The following is a 19,661-nucleotide window of genomic DNA, read 5'->3' on the forward strand; positions in this document are numbered from 1 at the left end:
CAAGTTTCACATAAGGCCCTTTTTTAAAAAAATAACTTATTACAACTTGAATTTCATTAGTAATTTCATCATCATAATGTGTTGAATGCTCTGAATCAACACATTATTGAAAATATATAATAACACAAAAGAACAAAATATTTAATGACGTTATATATATATATATATGTATTTCATTGTAAAAAAAATGTGTGAGCAATATTCCATTTATGTCAGAGTTGAAATCCAAGAAGTTATTGTGGTATTCCCGGGTAAAAGCGATTCTGAACAAGTTTGAAATATCCTTCATATGCAGAAAGCGCATTGGGCAATGCTGCAATGGTTCTCATCTGTTCAGAATCCATGTCCGGGACTCTGCCATATGCGAATGTCAGCTAGAGGAGGAAGATTTAAACCATGTTTTTTTGGATGCCCCATAAATAATTGCTGTCCTGATTTCCTATCTGACCTCTCTGATATGAACATCCATGTCTCCACCCGATAAACATGTATTTAAATTCTATGTAAATATCTAGATATGAATGGTTAAGATGTAAATATGTCAAATATGATGTTATTTGAAAATATATTAAATACTAACTCACTAACATGTGTATTATATTACCAACACATATGTAAATATCAAAATAAACAAAAAAACGAAAACTCGACACTGGCCAGAACCATGAGTAAGGAGGTGAAAAGGCCATAAAAAATGAAAAAGAAGAAGAAAAAGAAATAGCTGTCATCTGTCAAAAGCGCGGACGTACTGTCAGTTTTGTTGACAATTTCATACGATTTTACAATGTTTGAAAACAAAATTTATAAATGTTGCATATGTTTTTTAGCTACAAATAACAATGTGTCTTTATTCAGCTATATTGACTCAATATCATACTGTGATTTAATTGAAAAATATACTGGTTTTAATCTCAAACAAAAAGATAACCTATTGTCATTTATATGCAGTTCCTGCCTCGCTGACTTGACTATAGTGATCAAATTTATATCAAACGTAAAGTTATCGTTTGAAAGATTAACAGGATTTCAAAATTCAATTGATTTACGTCAAAACGGCGTCGATCCAGTAAAATATGAAGATGATGAAGATATTCCACTCAGTTTTATTAGTGGAGCGGCTTTTAATCGCTCAAGAGATGAACAGGAAAGTAAATTATTTAATATCAAACAGGAACGATCGGAATATATTGTAGACTATTCATTGGATGATACGCAATACGATACTTATTCAGATATTTGTGAAAATGATGAAAAACACAATGTAGAAGATAGTCATAAAAATATAAAATTTGTTACTCGTCAGAAAGACAAAAATTCAAATGGAAAACAGAAAACATTTATATTAACGAAAGCTTCGAAAAGCAAAGACGTTTCTGGAGTTGGAAGAATAAAAGATAAGCTTTGTAAGTCCAAGTGTTCTGTGAAGTTTGCAGTATTGAAATCTAAAGACCATGGCTTAAAAAAGGACATGTTAAAATGCCTGGTTTGTGGGGTCTTAGTTCAAAATAAATCTGCGTCTGTCGTACATATGAGAAAACATACCGGGGAACAACCCTACCGATGCAACTTTTGCCAGAAAAGATTCACGCAGTCTGGCACATTGAATTCGCACGTAAAGAAGTCCCATCCGAAAGAATGGACGTGCGCGCTATCCTCGTTGAAAAAAGAAAAGAAAGTCAAAGAAAGACGCAAAGGTAACGATGCCAAATACAGCAGAGAAATAGCAGGCGGAGTAACGTGCGATTACTGCTCGAAATCATTCAAAAGAAAAGGAACGCTCGTAATACATCTACGGACGCACACAAATGAAAAACCATACGCTTGTTCGATCTGTCCAAGTCGCTTTCCCCAAGCGTCATCGTTAAAAGATCACGTAAGAGCGCGACACACCGGAGAAAAACCTTATTTCTGCCACGTGTGCGGAAAGCCCTTTTCATCCCGCACAAACTTCAGAGTTCATTTGCTGTCGCACATCGACGAGAAAAGATTCAAATGCAAGATGTGCGAAGCGGCGGTCAAGACGAAAGAAAATCTACGAAGACACATCATTGCGATGCACTCGACTAAGAATAAAATCTGTCACATATGCGGAGCTGCATTCGCCCTCACGTACTATTTAAACCAACACATTAAAACACGGCATTTAAAACAGCAGAAGTTAGGTTTGAATTATGTAAATCGCACGCATATTCGACGACAACAGATTAATAATTTAATCCAATGCGAGATTTGTAAAAAAACATTTTCGAATCTTGAAAAACACATGAAACGTCACAATGGAGAGCAACCATTCGGTTGCGACTTCTGTCACAAGCGTTTCTTCCAAAGAAAACATCTTCTGAGACACATGAAAAAACACCAAAATCAAAATGTTAATTTCACATGTTCGTACGATAATTGTAACTCAGGTTTTCCGAAGAAGAGCATGCTTAATTATCATGTTTCTCGTTTCCATACAAAGATTGCTTCATTCGTTTGCCAGTTTTGTGCTAGAGGCTACTATAGAAATTCTGATTTAAGAAGACATGTACTTGCCAATCATGAAATAAAATCTGACCCTTGATGTCTTTTCATTTATTATTTTATTTGCTTACTGATTTATTTGGCAATTCATCAAGGATAAGTATTATACGTTGTGAACTGAACAGGGATGTGTGATGATGTCTGTTCAATGTATGTATAGATAACCTTATTCTTCTTTTAACTTTTCTTGGTTGGTAACCATCATTCTGAATTCATTATGATCTTGGGCAAGTCTAACCAGCGCTGTTGCATCTGGCACACCGAATCACTGTCTAAGATTTCTGAGCCATGATGCTCTTTTCTGTCCCATACCCACCTGCCTGCTGCCTGCTAATAAATTGGAGAAGGGCATACTTCTCATTGTGGAATATGTGACCAAAGTATGAGGCTTGTCTTCTTTTGACAGTGGTCATTAACTCCCTCTCTTTGGGTATAATGCTTAAAACCGCTGCATTGGAGACGCGATCAGTCAACTGTATAGCAGGGGCGAACCGTGTATAAAAGCGATTATTAACATTTTTTTTTTTTGCACCACTACAGGCCAGGAGGCCTAATTACAGTGGTGAATTACATCACAGAGCACCCAGGCTTGAGAAAAATCACATTTTTAATTTTTGTGTTCTCACCGGGAATCGAACCCGGAACCTTCCGTGCGTGAGTCAAGCATCTTGACCACTACACCACGGAGGCCGCCATTAAATATGACTGCGCAGCTTACCATTAAATATGACTGACCATAATAATGTTTAACTTTATTTGCAGAAAAACAAATAAATAGTTAATATTTGTTTTGAATCATTTCCACCGTTTTTATTTTTATCCTAATATAAATATTAATATTAATAAAGCGCGCCCAGCGCCTGCGGTGAGCCAAGAAACTAGCCGATTATTCCAGCTTATTTTTTCATACAAATAAGTATACTGTATTTTGAATGTCTTAACCCCAGTGCGGGTTTTTTCTGCTAGATTAAACTTGCAGATTACACAAATTATTAGAAGATTCTTGATTTGGAAAACAGTATTTCACACATTTTTTTTTAGAAGGCTATTTTTCTTTGAGATGCTACTTTTGACATAAGACCATAATTACTTTCATGCGTCATTTTGCAGGATATATGGCGCTCGATGCGGCCGTTTTTAGCACTATTAATTTCTAGAACAGTTTGGCCAGTTGACATTTCAAGATTTAAATTGAATACCTAATATCGCCTGGATTCATAGTACTATTTTTTATTCAATTTTAAATGAGTTATGTATTAAAGTAATGGACATATTACGAAGTTACGTAGTTTGAGTTGATTTCATGGATGAGAGTTGTTGTATCACACAGAACCACAGAAAAAAAAATCATAGTATATACTACTTACATTATATTATGTACCTTCTATGTAGGTACATATATATGTTATTCTTTTTTAGCTTACCTGTAAATAAAATCACCATTCGCCAGGTGCACACATCAAGAAAGGAGTGCTATGTTGGTTTGGACATGTAGAGCATATAGACAGCAAAAACAGGTTAAAAAGGTTTACGATTCAATTTTGAAGGATGCAAAAAAGAGGAATAGGAAAAAGATATAGCACGACCAAATCCGACAATGAAAAAAGTCAGTTTAAACGGTGTGCGTGCATGAGAAGATGTATGAAAATAGAGGAAGCTAGGTCTCTGGGCAAATAATAAGGAGAGAAAGATACAAAATATAAAAAAAACAGTATTTCGTTTGGACAAATACAGCATATGTACAGCACAAAACTATTATTTCTCCTTGAGAATTCCTTTAATAAATTTTCTTCTAAATATTGAAAATATAAAAGAATCTTAAGCCAAACTAATGAAAAACTTGAAACCTACAATTCCCTGACACTTCCATACTGTATTCAGCGATTCGTTTAGCAGTGTTTTTTTAATGTCTTTAAAATTACTCAAAAAAGATTATGACAAAATTTGCCAAGCAAACTTTTTTGTGTTATTTATAGTGACCGACTCAAACAAGATATTCAACGAAACCAAATTTTGGCTTCTGTTCTAGTTTTGGCCGAAAGCGATCCTTATTTAAACAAGTAAAAGTCACTTTGAAACGTCCAAAATTGGGCGTTTTTGTTGTTGAACCTTACGAGATCATTAAAACAAGTGTTATATAAAATACACACTGAAATAACAGGCTTAAATTTAATGAGTAAATTTGTTTTAATTATTTATTTATACATACATTTCATATTTCACAAAATGGCACAAAAAACACTCAGACAATTTTTTCTTGTACTGCGAGTAGGCTCAGTAAATGAAGGGTCGATAAGCCAGAAATATTAGTATGCCTAATGTTGCAATCAGTTCCTATATGTCCAAATGCCTGTTCTAAGAAACCGATTTGTTGCGGCAAATATTTTTTTTATTTGTTTATCAATAGGTTTATTGTGCTCGTATATTATTTGAGACATAAGTCCCAACTCTATAGGACTAAAAGTCCTGTGTTGAGATGGTTATCGAATATGTTTCCTTTAAATAAAAAGAATTTTTAAGAAATAGAAAACCATATAAGGTTTACATTAAGTAAGTGTAAAGACTATAATATAATAACACACATAGACATGCCCAGAGCCCTCAAAAATGATGACACTCAACTCATGCCCAAATGCTCAGTCATGCCTAAAGCTAGGGTTTCCTAGGACAGCGGTGACCGTATCTTAACGGCCGTAGTGAACGGTAATGCGGTGGACAGCCGTCGTAACGGTGACTAGAGAGCGGTTTCCTAGGAAAACGGTGTTGACAACATTTAACAACACCGTTTTCCTATGAAACCACTCTCTAGTCACCGTAACGATGACCGCCAGGGCCGCGATTATGAACAGCTATCTTCATCGGTAAATACTGAGATGTTATTTATTTATTTATACATACGCCCAGTAGGCATTTTTAAGGACATATTTTATACGTAGAAAATGATTATAAAAGAAAGTAGAAGGACACAATGGTATATAGTAGACTTGATGGGAGTGGAAGGGAGAGAGAGGTGTTTATTTGAATTTGATTCAGTGATCGTTATAAACTATAATCAATATTTATGTACGATAGTGTGTATATTTGGTATTGGTAGCCGGTAATTGAACATGTTTAGAAAAAAAATCGATGACATATTCCATTTTTCACACAGAAAACCTAATTTTACTTTGTAGATAAAATTTAAGATAAATTTTAACTTCCTAATCATAATCGAGGCCCAGCAAGGCTTGACGTTTAGAATCGAAAGTGTGTAAAAACCTTTCGGATAAACACTGTAAAAAGGATTGTGTAACTTTTCATGGTACTAAATATTTGTTCATAAGTGATCAACAAAGTTTAAAATCATAGAATGAAGAACTATTCGTACTATTCTAGGCTATTCTTAATTCTGTGCTTAAAACAATTAATATGCTTATAAAAATATATATATTTTTTTATTGTTATCAAAAACATTTTTCACTTTGTGGCATGACATTTTACACTTTATTTTGCTTTACTTTACTGAGCTACATTGCAACCTGTACCCTGTACCTACCTACTGTAAGTAAAAAGAGCTTCGCAATTGTGCCGCTAGGCGTAGTTTGACGTTTACAAAAAACAAAATACTTATTTGTTTATAACTTTGTATAAACCACTTTAATTTTTTTAATTACACTTCGACCGGTTTCGAGGTTACTACCTCATCGTCAGGAATTTAACTAACTTATAATTACACTTATAGTTATAAAAACTTCACGTAAATTTAAAGTTAGAATCAAAGAACATATAAGATGTCTGAGTGATAATAATTTTTCAGAATTCGCAAATCATCTTATATCCGAAAACCATGAATTTAATCAAGAAACGTGTGTAGAAATTTTGCATGTCAATAAAAATGGTTTTCGTTTAGATAATTTAGAACGATTAGAAATTAGTAAAGCCATTAATCAAAAACTTCAAATAATAAATAATCAATTAAATTTAACTTCGAGTCCTCTTTTAAAACTATTCCCGTTATGATTCATTTTATCTTCTTTCTCTCTCTTTCTTTCAATTTTCTGTCTCTTTCATACAATATTTTATTAAATAAATAGCAACGCGTGTAATTATAAGTTAGTTAAATTCCTAACGATGAGGTAGTAACCTCGAAACCGGTCGAAGTGTAATTTAAAAAAATTAAAGTGGTTTAAGCTAGGGTTTCCTAGGACAGCGGTGCCCGTAGTTTAACGGCCGTAGTGAACGGTGATGCAGTGGACAGTCGTCGTAACGGTGACTAGAGTGTGGTTTCCTAGGAAAACGGTATTATCAACACCATTTAACACCGTTTACCTCGGAAACCACTCTCTAGTCGACGTTACGACGGCTGTCCACTGCATCACCGTTCACTACGGCCGTTAAAATACGGGCACCGCTGTCCTAGGAAACCCTAGCTTTATTCAAAGTTATAAACAAATAAGTATATTGTTTTTTGTTAACGTCAAACTACGCCTAGCGGCGCAATTGCGAAGCTCTTCTTACTTACAGTAGGTAGGTACAGGGTACATGTTGCAATGTAGCTCAATGACAAATAACTATCGACGTGCTAATAAGCGACGCGATAACAATTTCTCACCATGGTTGTTTATCGTATTTGCGATCACAATACTACATTCGTGAACACCTAATATTAAAATGTCAAAATATTTACGTTTCGCGACGTATAATCCTGCTGCGCAATCACATATTTGAATTTCACCGGTGTAAATATGGAAAATATTCCAAAACTGCTATTTTTATTTATTTATTTATTATCACACTATTCATTGCATTTAGCCGGCTGTTGGCCGGCCAAATGTTAAGAAAAGCAGTCGCCATTGTAATTGTAATTTAATTTTCACTTTTTTGTATTAGATAGGTACTCCTTACTATTTTACAAATGCAATATATTGTATTATTTTTTAAAGTAAACGCTGATTTTTCGCCAGTGAACTGTATTCATTTACGAGGAAAACAAAAAACAAACCGACACGAACGTTGACTTAGAGATTACACACGCGTTGACTTTTGACCGCGATATTCTATTTTATTTCTTTAGAATACAAACAGATGTACAGGTTAAATTAATATAAATAAAAACTATAAAACATGTATACATAGTAGGGCCTACCATCTGTGGGATCTGGTCTGGTCTGGAGTCTGGGGGTCTATCTTAAGTATGTTTATTATTATTCATTGTAATCGCTCAAATTCTCAGCATGTTTTTAAGCACGTCGATAGTTATTTGTGATTGAGCTACCGATGGAAAACGTTTTTAAAATATGATAAATTTGTCAACAATATTTTGAGTTTGTCCAAATTTTTGTAGACAAGGACTGGATTCAACTCCCTGGGGAACTGATAATATTAATATTAACGTATGTAGGTGAAATAATTCAACCACACGAATCTCACCCGCATAAATAAAGGTTTCAGCTCTTTAACTTCACAAACATCAACAGATAAAAGAATTGAAGGAATATAGATGTTAAAATATAGGCAGAATGTAGATGCCTAGACTCCCATATTACCTTCTCTTAAATGTTCTTCATCTCTGTTGTAATATGTTAATAATAAATTTGAGTTAATATAATTTTCACATTCCCAGAAATCCAGTGAATAGAAATGAATGGATCCACGGAAAACAATGTTGATTGTCAACGTTAAAAAACAAACTTTTAAAATAGGTACCAAAAGTGAGCAACCTCAAAATTTTGGTAGAGTATGCATGTTCGTTGAATGCAGCCCTGGTTTAAATAAACAAACTTACTAACTATGGCTAAGTTTTCGTGTCACCACTTTAAAAAATGTTTTTCTCTGTAGGGCGCGTCTATATACAGGGTGTTCTTGAAACTTTGTCACATCCGAAACCACGATGATCAGTATGGGCAAGAAGACATATTAGTATATTTAAAAAATATTTAGAACGAAGATGGCTCAAGAGACAGACTTTTGCTGAGAATCTGGCTTTTAGAACGTGGTTTTTTATAATCAGATTTTTTCCTGTTTTTCTTTTTTATTTGGACAATTTTTTTATTTATAGTAATAAGAGTTTTTATATGTTTATAGAATTTAAGAGATAAGAGTATGTATATACAGGGTGTTCTTTAAACCCTGTCACATCCGAAACCACGATGATCAGTATGAGCAAGAAGACATATTGACACATAAAAATATTTTTTTAGAACGAAAAAAAAAAAAAATAAAAAAAAAAAAAACAGCTAACTTCTGCAGAAGAGAGAAACGAGGCGGGGGGAGGGGGAAGTCTGACGCACCGTTAACCACGCGACCGCGCCCCCCTCGCTTCCTCCCTGCAGAAGTAAGTAACCATTTGTTATTTTCAATATTTTATTTTTACAAATTTTCTTCGTTTTAAATATTTTTTTTAATTTCGGATGTGACAGGGTTTAAAGAACCCCTGTATATTAGAACTTAACTAACTATAAGCTGACGAACTGCATTTTATGCAGTTCAGTAGGACTTGATAATTTATATGTTTATTTTTGTATGCTTTTGATAAATAAATAAAAATAAAATTTTTAGAACAAAATGTTTTAAAAAAACAAATCGTTGCTTACTCTTCTGCAGGGGAGAAGCGAGGGGGCATGGGGGCAATTATTTGCTTTTTTTGATGTATTTAAAAAAAAAAAAATATCGTTCTAAAAATATATTTTAATGTGCCAATATGTCTTCTTGCTTATACTGATCATCGTAGTTTCGGATGTGACAGGGTTTAATGAACACCCTGTATAATATTTATTTTTATTTGGGAAAAAAACAACAGTTTTTACATATATTGTATACAGAAAATAAAAATACGAAAGAAAATTGTGAAAACAGTCAATAATTTTTTTTCACAGTGGTGTAATATATTGATTAAGTACATTATCGGTATCAAAATGAAAGCAATTAACAATTGTTAGGCACTTAGAAGTTGCAAATAAAATAAAAATACATATACTTGTATACTGTTATAAAAAAAAAGTTAGTAGAAACAAGATAAATTTAAATTTAAAGAGTAAGAAAAGAAAAAGTTTTATAAAAATAATGTAAAAGGTACAAAAATATAATAATGAACATACATAATATATGTCAATGACATTATTTACATAGAAAATTTTTGTAAAATAAAGTGAAATAAATACCAGTAAAGACAGGTCGATCTTGGAATTTTTTACAAAAAGCTTATGCAAATATAAACCTGTTAAATTGATTCTTAATTAACGTAAGCAAACATAGCGGTTATAACCCTCGACGCGCGACGCAGCGAAATAAATAGTCTATTGTTAGAGAGAAAAAAACGTTATAAGGACTAGATTCAACCCCCTTGGGGGTTTGGACAAACTCAAAACATTGTTGATAAATCCACCTGGGCCCCAATTCCGATGGGAGTTATCTTCGACTGCCTATAAAGAAAAAAACGATATTTGTGTACGAAAATGAGTATATTTGCATGAACATTAAATGTATTTTTGTCGGTAACCTATAATTTAACACATTTGGAAGAAAAAATTGTATGCATATTCTGCTTTTCATACAGAAAACTTAATTTTACTCTGACGTTCTAAGCAGTTATTTGGTTTTTCTTTTTAGTTTTTCTACTTGGTTTTCCGTATTTTTTTTTCTCTCTATATATCCTCGCCTCTGTTGTATACACCATGATTTGGTCTGACACACGTTTTGTATATCCGAATGAGGAAGTTCAGTGGTTTTTTTTTAAAAAAAAATTGTTAGTAGACTGTTAAACAAAGTCAATTTAAAAAAAATAAATATATATATCGTATTATCGGCGCTACGATTTTTCAAAGTTTTGTATTTCTAAAATAACTCCGCATGTAACGTCAGAGGTTCGTTTCCGCTTATTCTCATTCAGTTCTTCCCATTGGTCCAGAAGCGATAAGCAGACCGGAAATCTTCCATAGCTCTTAGATCATAGGTTGATTCACATGAACCAGTGACGTCATTTAAAGTAGTGCGTTTCAAAATATTTTTTGCAATGTTCGCACATATACAGGGTGTCACTTCTTTTTTGTGCTTTGTATCTCGGAGCCTGTAAACACGTAATTATAATAACCACGCATTGTGTCCCGGTCCCGTGTTTTCACGTGGTTTACCAGCAGCAAAAAAGTACTAATAAAAGTCACTAGATGTCAATAAAATGCGCCTTTTTAGACAGTTGGTAAACCACGTGAAAACACGGGACCGGGACTCAACGCATGGTTATATAATCACGTGTTTACACGGCTCCGGGATACAAAGTGTTAATTACGAGTACTATAAAAAAAGAAAATACCTAAAATCTTTTACAGAATATTTTCTTTTCTCTTTCTTATATAACAAAAAATATTATTCCTGTCCATTTATTATAGGAGCAAAAATTCATGAACATTTCTTGTATACCCACGAACAGGCCATGCCTTTGTGGGATTTTTTTGTTTACCACTTTTACTGTTAATAATAAATTTGAGATCAATGAAATATTATCAGTAAAAAAATAATTAAATATTTGGGCCTATAAAATATACAGGTCTCTGTGCTAGCTGCTAGCCTTTCATTTCAAAATTCAGAAAGTAAAAATATCGGCCTACCCTAGTGATCAGTCTCGCTTCAGGTACTATGAAATATTCTGGTTTAAGAACACCCTTTTAAATAAATATTTCACATCAACCATGTCGGGAAATGAACCCGAGACCTCTTGCATGGTAGCCAAACGCGCTGACCATTACACCACGAGGCCGACGAATAAATCAGTTAAAATAAAACGCTCTTTCGTCGACGCGACACGACGTTTATTTTTGCATTTTTGCTCATCTTCGCAAGGGTCAAAAACCAGAAATGTAATATTAGACCCGCTGATCAGGTTTTGAACCGCAGGATTCCATAATACTCGTATACCGTAATGAAGAACACGTTCAGTCTCCTTATGTCCTCAAATCGTCTCCCTTCAGAGGGACCTTGACTCCTGAAGGCGAAGGACGCGTCAGATTCACCCGCCGAGCTCTGGACTGACGCTGACGGGCTTACTCCAAAAGAAGACAGCAATTAAGGTAACTAATTATAAAATACGCAAGACTATTAATATCTTTATGTATATAATTCCTATGTACGTGTGATGTTACCGTACTCCTCCTAAACGGCTTAACCGATTTACGTGCGGTTTTCAGAGAAACCTAGATCTTGGCGCTCTGCGTGTTCGTAGATATTAAAATCTTCAATCGGATATGTAAAAAAGAAGTTAGGTATATAAATGTTTAATTCATCGATTTACCAGGGTTGCATTTGAGGAGAATGCATTTGCGAAAAAATTGAAAAATATTGTTTTTTGTGTACAAAAAAAAAGTTTGTTTTTGAATGTTTACAAATAGCATTTGTTTTTTGTGGATCTCAATCAGATTCTTTTCTTAAATTCCTTAAAATTTGTACCCATTTGTTTCTTTTTATTGGATTTTTGGTGACATCAAAATAATATTGAATTCTGTACATTTTTAAAAACCGCATTCCTCAAAATTATGTTTTGGTATTCAACCATAAACAAGTACCTAGGTACCTACTTAAATAAAATATTTTCAATTTTAAGTTTTGGAATTTAATCACAAACAAGTAGTTAGGTACCTTATTAATGAAAAGTCTTTTTCCAAGCTAAAAGCAGGAAAGCCAACGTTCGGGCAGGACAACGTCTGACGGGTCCGCTAGTTATAATGTAAATTTGTTGCAACAGAGAGGGAAAATTGGGAATGGGGTCTCCTGGCCTGTCGTGGTGCAAAAATAAATAAAATAAAATAAAAGTAAAACATTTTGGAGAAGGGTATTTTAAAGGCTAGGCATTTACAGGGCTTATGACCTGCCATTGGCTGGTTTATTTTTATTTTTTATTTATTCATATTTTTTCTCTTACAAACTATAATTAATAAAAAAAATAATGTGACCTCACTGGGGTTACCGTGTCGAGAACACTTAACACTTAACTTTTTTAAAAATATTTTTACATTTGAGAATAAACAATGACTTACTTAATAAACAGAGATAATTAACAAAATATTCAGACAGTTTTAAACACTACGTATTTAAGTTTATAAATAATTTATGTACATCTATATTATTTATATTACAAAACGCACAATGAAAGAACAAAAACAAAACATAAGCTATACACTTGTGGAGCAGTTGATTCAATATTGGTTTGGGCGAATAAGACACTCCATTTTACTTCTGCCTAGCTCCACTATCCATTTTTTATAGCCTTTTTGAACATTTACTCGTTACTCATTGTTTTAATAGATAGTGAATATAATTTTTTATATATTATTAATTTAATAGTTAGTTCAAGTGGCCACTTTACACACTGTGTATCATTCGCCGGTCAGCCTATGTTTAAGCATCCACATTTTCTCAACTCTTCCTTCTGTTGACTTGAAGAATATTACAAAGTTAATAAAGTGGCCACTTAAACCAGTCGTTGCCTATGTTTGTACATCTATATTTCTTCAATACTTCCGCCTGTTGATTTTAGTGAAGTTAAAGAGCTGAAACCTTTATTGTTGTGAAAAGATTCATCTGACTGAATTATTTCACATACTAGACAACTCCTGAAAACAATTTTTTAATTTTTAAACTACTTAGACCAGTTGATTTTATTACAATATTTTGAGTTTGTCCAAATGTTTGTAGACTAAATACTGGATTTTACCCCACAGGGAGTCATTAAGATTGACAAATTACAACAGACATGTAGAACAGTTTAGATAAACCAGTCAATTACAGATCATAAGCCTTGTCAATGCCTTGACTTTCGGCCTTGAGTCGGCCTCGTGGTGTAATGGTCAGCGCGTTAGCCTGCCATGCAAGAGGTCTCGGGATCGATTCCCGACATGGTTGATGTGAAATATTTATTTAAATGGGTGTTTTCACACTAGAATATTTCATAGTCCCTGGACTGGTACCTGAAGCGTAATACTGATCATCTTACCTTCATGTAACAAAAATTATCAAGATACGTTGCGATTGGAGTATGAATGCAGTTCCCTATGCACTATTAGGTGCGGAAAGGGAACGATGATGAAAGTGTAAGTATTAATATTGTACATTTCCGTTACACGAAGGTAAGATGATCAGTCTTACGCTTCAGGCACCAATCTAATATAGGGACTTTAAAATATTATAATGTAAAGACACATTTTAAAAATAAACATTTCATATTAACCGTGTCGGGAATCGAACCCGAGGCCTCTTGCATTGTCGGCAAACGCGCTGACCACTATACCACTAGGCCGACAGGCCTCAGGTTAATTTAATGAAATATTTGGTATCAATATTTGAATAGGGTTGTGGTCCTGTGGCTAGTGTCTCGGACTCACGGACCAAAGGTCTGTGGTTCGAATTCCACTCTACCCCAACTTGATTCCCATTTTCTAATAGTGAGTTATTTACAACTCGTTGAAAATGGCATTCAAAATTAAATATTTTGGTAAATAATAAGAACGCAAATATTTCTTTAAAAAAAAATATAAAAAATTCAAAAAGGCTATAAAAAATGGATAGTGGAGCTAGGTAGAAGTAATATGGATTGTCTCATTCGCCCAAACCAATATTGAATCAACCGCTCCACAAGCTGGGTTTTTGTTCTTTCATTGTGCGTTTTGTAATATAAATAATATAGATGTACATAAATTAATTATAAACATAAATACGTAGTGTTTAAAACTGTCTATCTCTGTTTATTAAGTTAGTCTTCTTTGTTTATTCTTTGAATTGTCTTATTCGCCCAAACCAATATTAAATCAACTACTCCACAAACGTATAGTTTATGTTATGTTTTTGTTCTTTCATTGTTAATGCCATAAACCAGCCAATGATAGGCCGTAAGCCCTGTTAATGCGCAGACTTTCATATTCCATATTCAAAAATGTGTCTCCTCTCTGTTGCAATTAATTTCAATATTGATAACTCCCTGCAGCCGGTCTACAAACATTTGGACGTACTGAAAATGTTGTTGTTTTTGTTTCCAGAAGACAAAACCACGATGCTTTGGAAGTCGCAAGTCCTCTTCATCTTCGCTTTGATCAATGCTGTCGCTTGCATCGTGATAACTCCACAAGGCCAGTTCATCACCAGCTGCTTCACAGACGAAGATCCCGACGAATGCGACTACAGCAGAGTCAAGATCTGCGGAGACTTCTACGCCTGTGACATGGCCATCCACTTCCCGACGCCTATCAAGAGAATAGGATACATCGATGATAACATCCTCGTCACAGAGGGATCCAACACGCATCTGGTAGACAAAGAAACCTTCCAAAGCCACGTGATCAAGAAGATAATCCCGCCATGGGGAGAATTCATTGACAGACAAGGGAATAAATATTATGTAGGAGACGGCACGACTTACGTGGGAGTAAACGATACGGGGCTCGAAGTAGAAATTGTCACAACTGGAGAATACAGCTCCAACCAAATAGTCCTTGACGTAGACGCCAACCGATTATTCATCTTAACGTTCATGAAAGCCGATAAAAAGGACGATAGATCGGGATATTTGTTCGCTGTGACGTTGGATCCTCTAAACATCGTCGACGGTAAAATCCAAGCAGAAAAGGTGGACGGAGACGACAGCATAACAGCGATGGCCATACAGGGGAGTCTACAGAAGCTGCTTCTAGGGACTAAGACATCGAACGGACAAGGCAAACTAATAAGACTCAACAGACTTAAATCAGACCCGTGCGCAGTCCCGGAAACCCACCAAACTTCAATCCACGACGTCGTAAAAGACGCCGAAGTCAAATTAGTGAAAATCTTCGAAGACTCGGACGCACTCGCGAAGAAAAACTGCTTGGAATTAAAGAACAGTATTGAAATATCAACGAAAGCGTCTTCGGAGCTGGAAATCTTGAAACTCAGAAGACAGCTGAATACGACGACTAGTAAATTGAACGCCTGCACGTTCAGAGTTTTCGAAATGAACATTTCGGAAAGTTCTTCGTCGTCTGTTTCCATTCGCACCGAAGAAGTCAAGACTCCTTGCATTTCCCAGAAGAACTCGCACAACCACGACGACTACCAGTACTCCTATCACCACACACACGAGAAGCAGAAGTGCCTCTTTATTCCCGAGTTTGACTGCCTGCAGAACAGAATCAGGGAACTTGAAACCTCCGAGATAAAGTTGAAATCAGACTTGGAATTTTATGTCCGGAGTTTTGGTGATTTCGTAAAAGATCCGCTTTTGGAAAACGAATTCAATGTGTACACAGAAAACAGGCAAAAATCTTTTAATTGACAGGATTATTACTAGTTCATAATTATTTAATATTTTCATTTATCTATCTATTAAATCGCGGTAATTACTACAATAAGGTAACTTTAAAATCAGTAGCTCAACCACAAATAACTATCGACGCTCTTAAAAACATGGTAAGCATTTGAGCGATAACAGTAAACAATAATGAACATGCTTAAATTATCGCAGTCATAAGTCATGGTATTAAGATGTAGCGAGATTAGAGACTTAGGAGTTATTCTTGATAATAGATTGCTTTTCGGGTCTCATATAAATTCCATTATTGAAAAAGCTTACCAAATGCTGGGCTTCATTTTAAGAATTTCTAAACCTTTTAAAAAACCAAATACATTCAAAACTTTATACAACACTTTTGTACGCAGTAATTTGGAGTTTGCATCCGTTGTGTGGAGCCCACAATACATAAAAAAACATAGAAAGGATTGAAAATGTTCAACGAAAATTTTTAAAACACCTAGATTATAAAAACAATAAAACGCTTTGCACTTACAGCCAATCTGCCAAACAAAATGGATTTTTTACCCTTGAAAATAGACGCACTGTATCTGAGTTATGCTATTTACATAAATTATTGAATAATAAAGTAGACTCTTTTAACCTACTCTCCAAAATTAATCTTAATGTCCCCTTTCGCATGACGAGAAATAAGTATTTATTCCATCTGCCAGTCTGTAGCACTAACTATGCACAGCACTCTTTTCTCTATCGTTCTTGCTCTAACTATAATGTTTTTTTTTCATCTATTGATATATTTTACATACCCCTTAATTTATTTAAAAATAAATTAAGACTTATTATTTCTGGCTGCGATACGATTCCACTTACTATTTAATGATGCACACTCCTGAACACCAACTCCCACACTAATACACATAAACACACATCTACACTTACTCTTATACAAATACACATAAACACATCCTTTTGTTGTAACACAATTTAATAATATGTATGATTTTTATTTAGAAACTTTGCTGGTCTGTCTTTAAACTGTATTTTTAAAAAAAATGTTATTATTTCACTGTCGACTGTTTGTTTTTTTTAAATAAATAAATAACATATTAATAAATAATTAATTGTAATAACATTCATAATATTGTGGGGTTCATAGTCCATAATCGATGACACACACGTGCTAAAAAGTTTCACCTGAAATAGTGTGATGACCAAAGAAAGCAATGTCATTATTTTCTATAGAATCCAATACAACAATATAGCGATCACAATGAACAATAATGAACATGCTTAAGTTATCGCAGTCTAAAGTCAACGCGTGTGTAATCTCTAAGTCAACGCTCGTGTCGGTTTGTTTTTTGTTTTCCTCGTAAATAAATACAGTTCTCTGGCGAAAAATCGGCGTTTGCTATAAAAAATAATACAATATATTGCATTTGAAAAAAACAAGGAGTATATAATACAGAAAAGTGAAAATTAAATTACAATTACTATGGCGATCGCTTTTCTTGCTTTGCAGTGGCAAAGCCTGAAAACAATTATTACAACAGAGATGAAGGACATTTAAAAGAAGGTAATATAGAAATTTTTTTGCAGTGGCAAAGCCTGAAAACAATATCCTAATTATTAAACTCTTCTTCTTTTACTAGTTAGTTTAATAAACAATGTTTTGAGTATGTCCAAATGCTTTTAGACAGGCTGGATTTCCTTCCCAGGGAGTTATTTAGATTTAAATTTGTTACTCTTCGCCCTGCCTATAGCCCACAACAGTCACCGAAGATCCCAGCCTAGCAATGCTGTATACACATTTTAAGATTAGTGATTTTTCTTTTGTTTTTGCAAGAATGGTAATCAGAGTAGCAGATGCTTGCACCAGAGTTTTGCCCATGCTGCTTTAAACCGTTATTTAGAAACAGTTTAATTTGCGAAACAGTGATTGCTACTGATCCTCCTTTTAAATAAAAGATTTCTTACTTTTTCACAAGATGTGTTTGGATATTTATTGTACAGCGCCCTTGAGGCGATTTGTCATAAATGATTCATATTAAAGTGTCAAAACTAATGAAGAAAATGCAAAATATAGTAAAAGGTTTTTTATTAGCTTATTTCCTAGTAACTTAAATTTAACTTCGTCAAAATATATCACCGAATACAGATTGTCAAAATTTAGGGTTTTAAGGAACTTGATTCAACTCAGAAAAAAAATGACCTCTTAGTGAAAATGGTAGAATTCGCAATGCGAATGAGGGTAACCCGTCAAACAACGGATAGATTTTTTGCTTCCTAGTCTAATTTTACCTTCGATTGCATTGCTAATTTAGCCATTTAAAAAGTTCGTTAAATTTAAATCTAAATCACTCAGATTCCATCGCATCCAAAAGTGTTTATTATACATTTAATACTAACTTTGATGGTTTTCAATCCCGGCTGTGAAAAATTGAAGTGAATAAATTAGTCACAGCTGATTTGAAAATATATTTCATTCATAAGCCATGTCCATCAGCTCCGCTAACAGCTGCGTAATGCGTGATGAGAGGATCCTTGACTATGATTTCAAGAGCTGACAGATATTCTTCAACCTGGTGTCGAAGAGCTTTGTTGGACTCTGCGTAGTGCTCCAACTTCTTCTTGAGATGGACAATTTCAGAAGCAGGCAAGCATTCTTTTTCTTCGCTCACTTCGTGGTGGCCATGTTCAATGTCGACCTTTGTTCCAGTGTTCTCTGCGTCGTTTCTAGCGTTGATGTTTTTATTGAAGGTCAACAATCTTGAAGTGAATGCGCTGATTTTAGCATTCGTAACGTTTAATTCTTCTTTCAGATGTGCATTTTCAACTTCTAAAGAGTGCGGATCATGCGCAGAACGCACTGATATCGATTTTGATCCAAGACTGTCTGTTTCTTCTACGAATTTGACGAGTTGTTCTCTCGCGTCACTCAGAACATTGTAAATAGCCGCTTTTTGGATTTCTTTTCTCGAGCAAGGATCTTCTTTGAGTCTGTTGAGCCTGATCAGTTTGGATCCTTTTTTAGATCTTGTTCCCAACAGCAGTTTTTCTAAACCTCCTTGAACGGACATGGCAGTTATTCCTTCGTCGGCTTTGACTTCCTCCGCTTGGATCTGGTGGTGATGAATGTTGAGAGGATCCACAGTGATTGCGAAGAGGTTTCCTGCTCTGAGGTCTTTCTTGTCTCCTTGGCTAAATGTGAGGATGAAGAGCTTGTTGGCATTTACGTCTAGAGCAAGCTGGTTGGAACTGTGTTGTCCGGTTGTTACTATTTCTATTTCTTGTCCAGTTTCATTTAAACTCACGTAAGTTGTTCCATCTCCTGGGTAGAATTTGTTTCCTTTGAGGTCTATGCTTTCGCTCCATGGTGGAATCACTTTCTTCACGTACTTAGTTTCGTGGGTGTCTTCGTTGATCAGGTAAGTGTGTGTTCCTTCCGCTACGAAGATATGATTATCTAAGTATCCGATTCTCTTGATTGGAGCCTCGAATGGGATGGCCATGTCGCATGCGTAGTAGTCTCCGCAGATCTTCACCCAACTGGACTCGCATTTGCCATCATCCACGTCCGAGAAGCAGTTGGTTTTGTATTTGCCTTGGGTTGAGAAGTGGCTGGCGGCTGACCCTAAGACCAGTAGCACTACTAGAGTAGAATACATCATGATTCTGAAACAAAAAAAAGAATAATATTAATTATTGTGTTTATTTTGCATTTTACTGAGTTTCAAAATATTTTTATAGACATATTTATATATTTTCACTACATCTATTACTTTGTTTTTATTATGTTTTTGCTTCGTTTTTTTACTACATTTTTACTATGTTTTTACTACATTTTTACTATGTTTTTATTACATTTTTACTACAATTTTACTATGTTTTTACT

The 19,661-nt window shown here is 34.5% G+C and overlaps 3 protein-coding genes across 4 annotated transcripts in view; 2 read left to right on the forward strand and 1 right to left on the reverse strand.

Moving 5' to 3' along the window:
* The first annotated feature begins 729 nt into the window (after positions 1–729).
* On the forward strand, positions 730–2,573 carry LOC148283803 (zinc finger Y-chromosomal protein 1-like). Its single transcript, XM_088243219.1, has one exon. The coding sequence runs from the start codon at positions 785–787 to the stop codon at positions 2,561–2,563; it is 1,779 nt and encodes a 592-aa protein (XP_088099345.1). The 5' UTR covers positions 730–784; the 3' UTR covers positions 2,564–2,573.
* An 8,890-nt stretch (positions 2,574–11,463) lies between these two features.
* LOC148283804 (uncharacterized) lies at positions 11,464–16,415 on the forward strand. The gene is made up of 2 exons (XM_088243221.1): positions 11,464–11,564; positions 14,523–16,415. The coding sequence occupies exon 2, from the start codon at positions 14,537–14,539 to the stop codon at positions 15,791–15,793; it is 1,257 nt and encodes a 418-aa protein (XP_088099347.1). The 5' UTR covers positions 11,464–11,564; positions 14,523–14,536; the 3' UTR covers positions 15,794–16,415.
* The window catches only part of LOC148283805 (uncharacterized), a 41,000-nt gene continuing 36,182 nt past the window's right edge, over positions 14,844–19,661 (reverse strand). For both annotated transcript variants that reach the window (XM_088243222.1, XM_088243223.1), the window contains exon 2: positions 14,844–19,441. In XM_088243222.1, the coding sequence (XP_088099348.1) occupies positions 18,253–19,441 (1,189 nt within the window). In that variant the 3' untranslated portion in view covers positions 14,844–18,252. The remainder of the gene's footprint in view (positions 19,442–19,661) is intronic.

Source organism: Micrasema longulum, unplaced genomic scaffold, assembly GCF_059751315.1.
Source record: "Micrasema longulum isolate JH-2025_06_02 unplaced genomic scaffold, ASM5975131v1 h1tg000196l, whole genome shotgun sequence".
Classification (NCBI taxonomy): domain Eukaryota; kingdom Metazoa; phylum Arthropoda; class Insecta; order Trichoptera; family Brachycentridae; genus Micrasema; species Micrasema longulum.

Bases quoted from the DNA above. Each gene is read 5' to 3' on its own strand.
- LOC148283803 (XM_088243219.1), top strand. From the start codon at position 785: ATGTTTGAAAACAAAATTTATAAATGTTGCATATGTTTTTTAGCTACA.
- LOC148283804 (XM_088243221.1), top strand. From the start codon at position 14,537: ATGCTTTGGAAGTCGCAAGTCCTCTTCATCTTCGCTTTGATCAATGCT.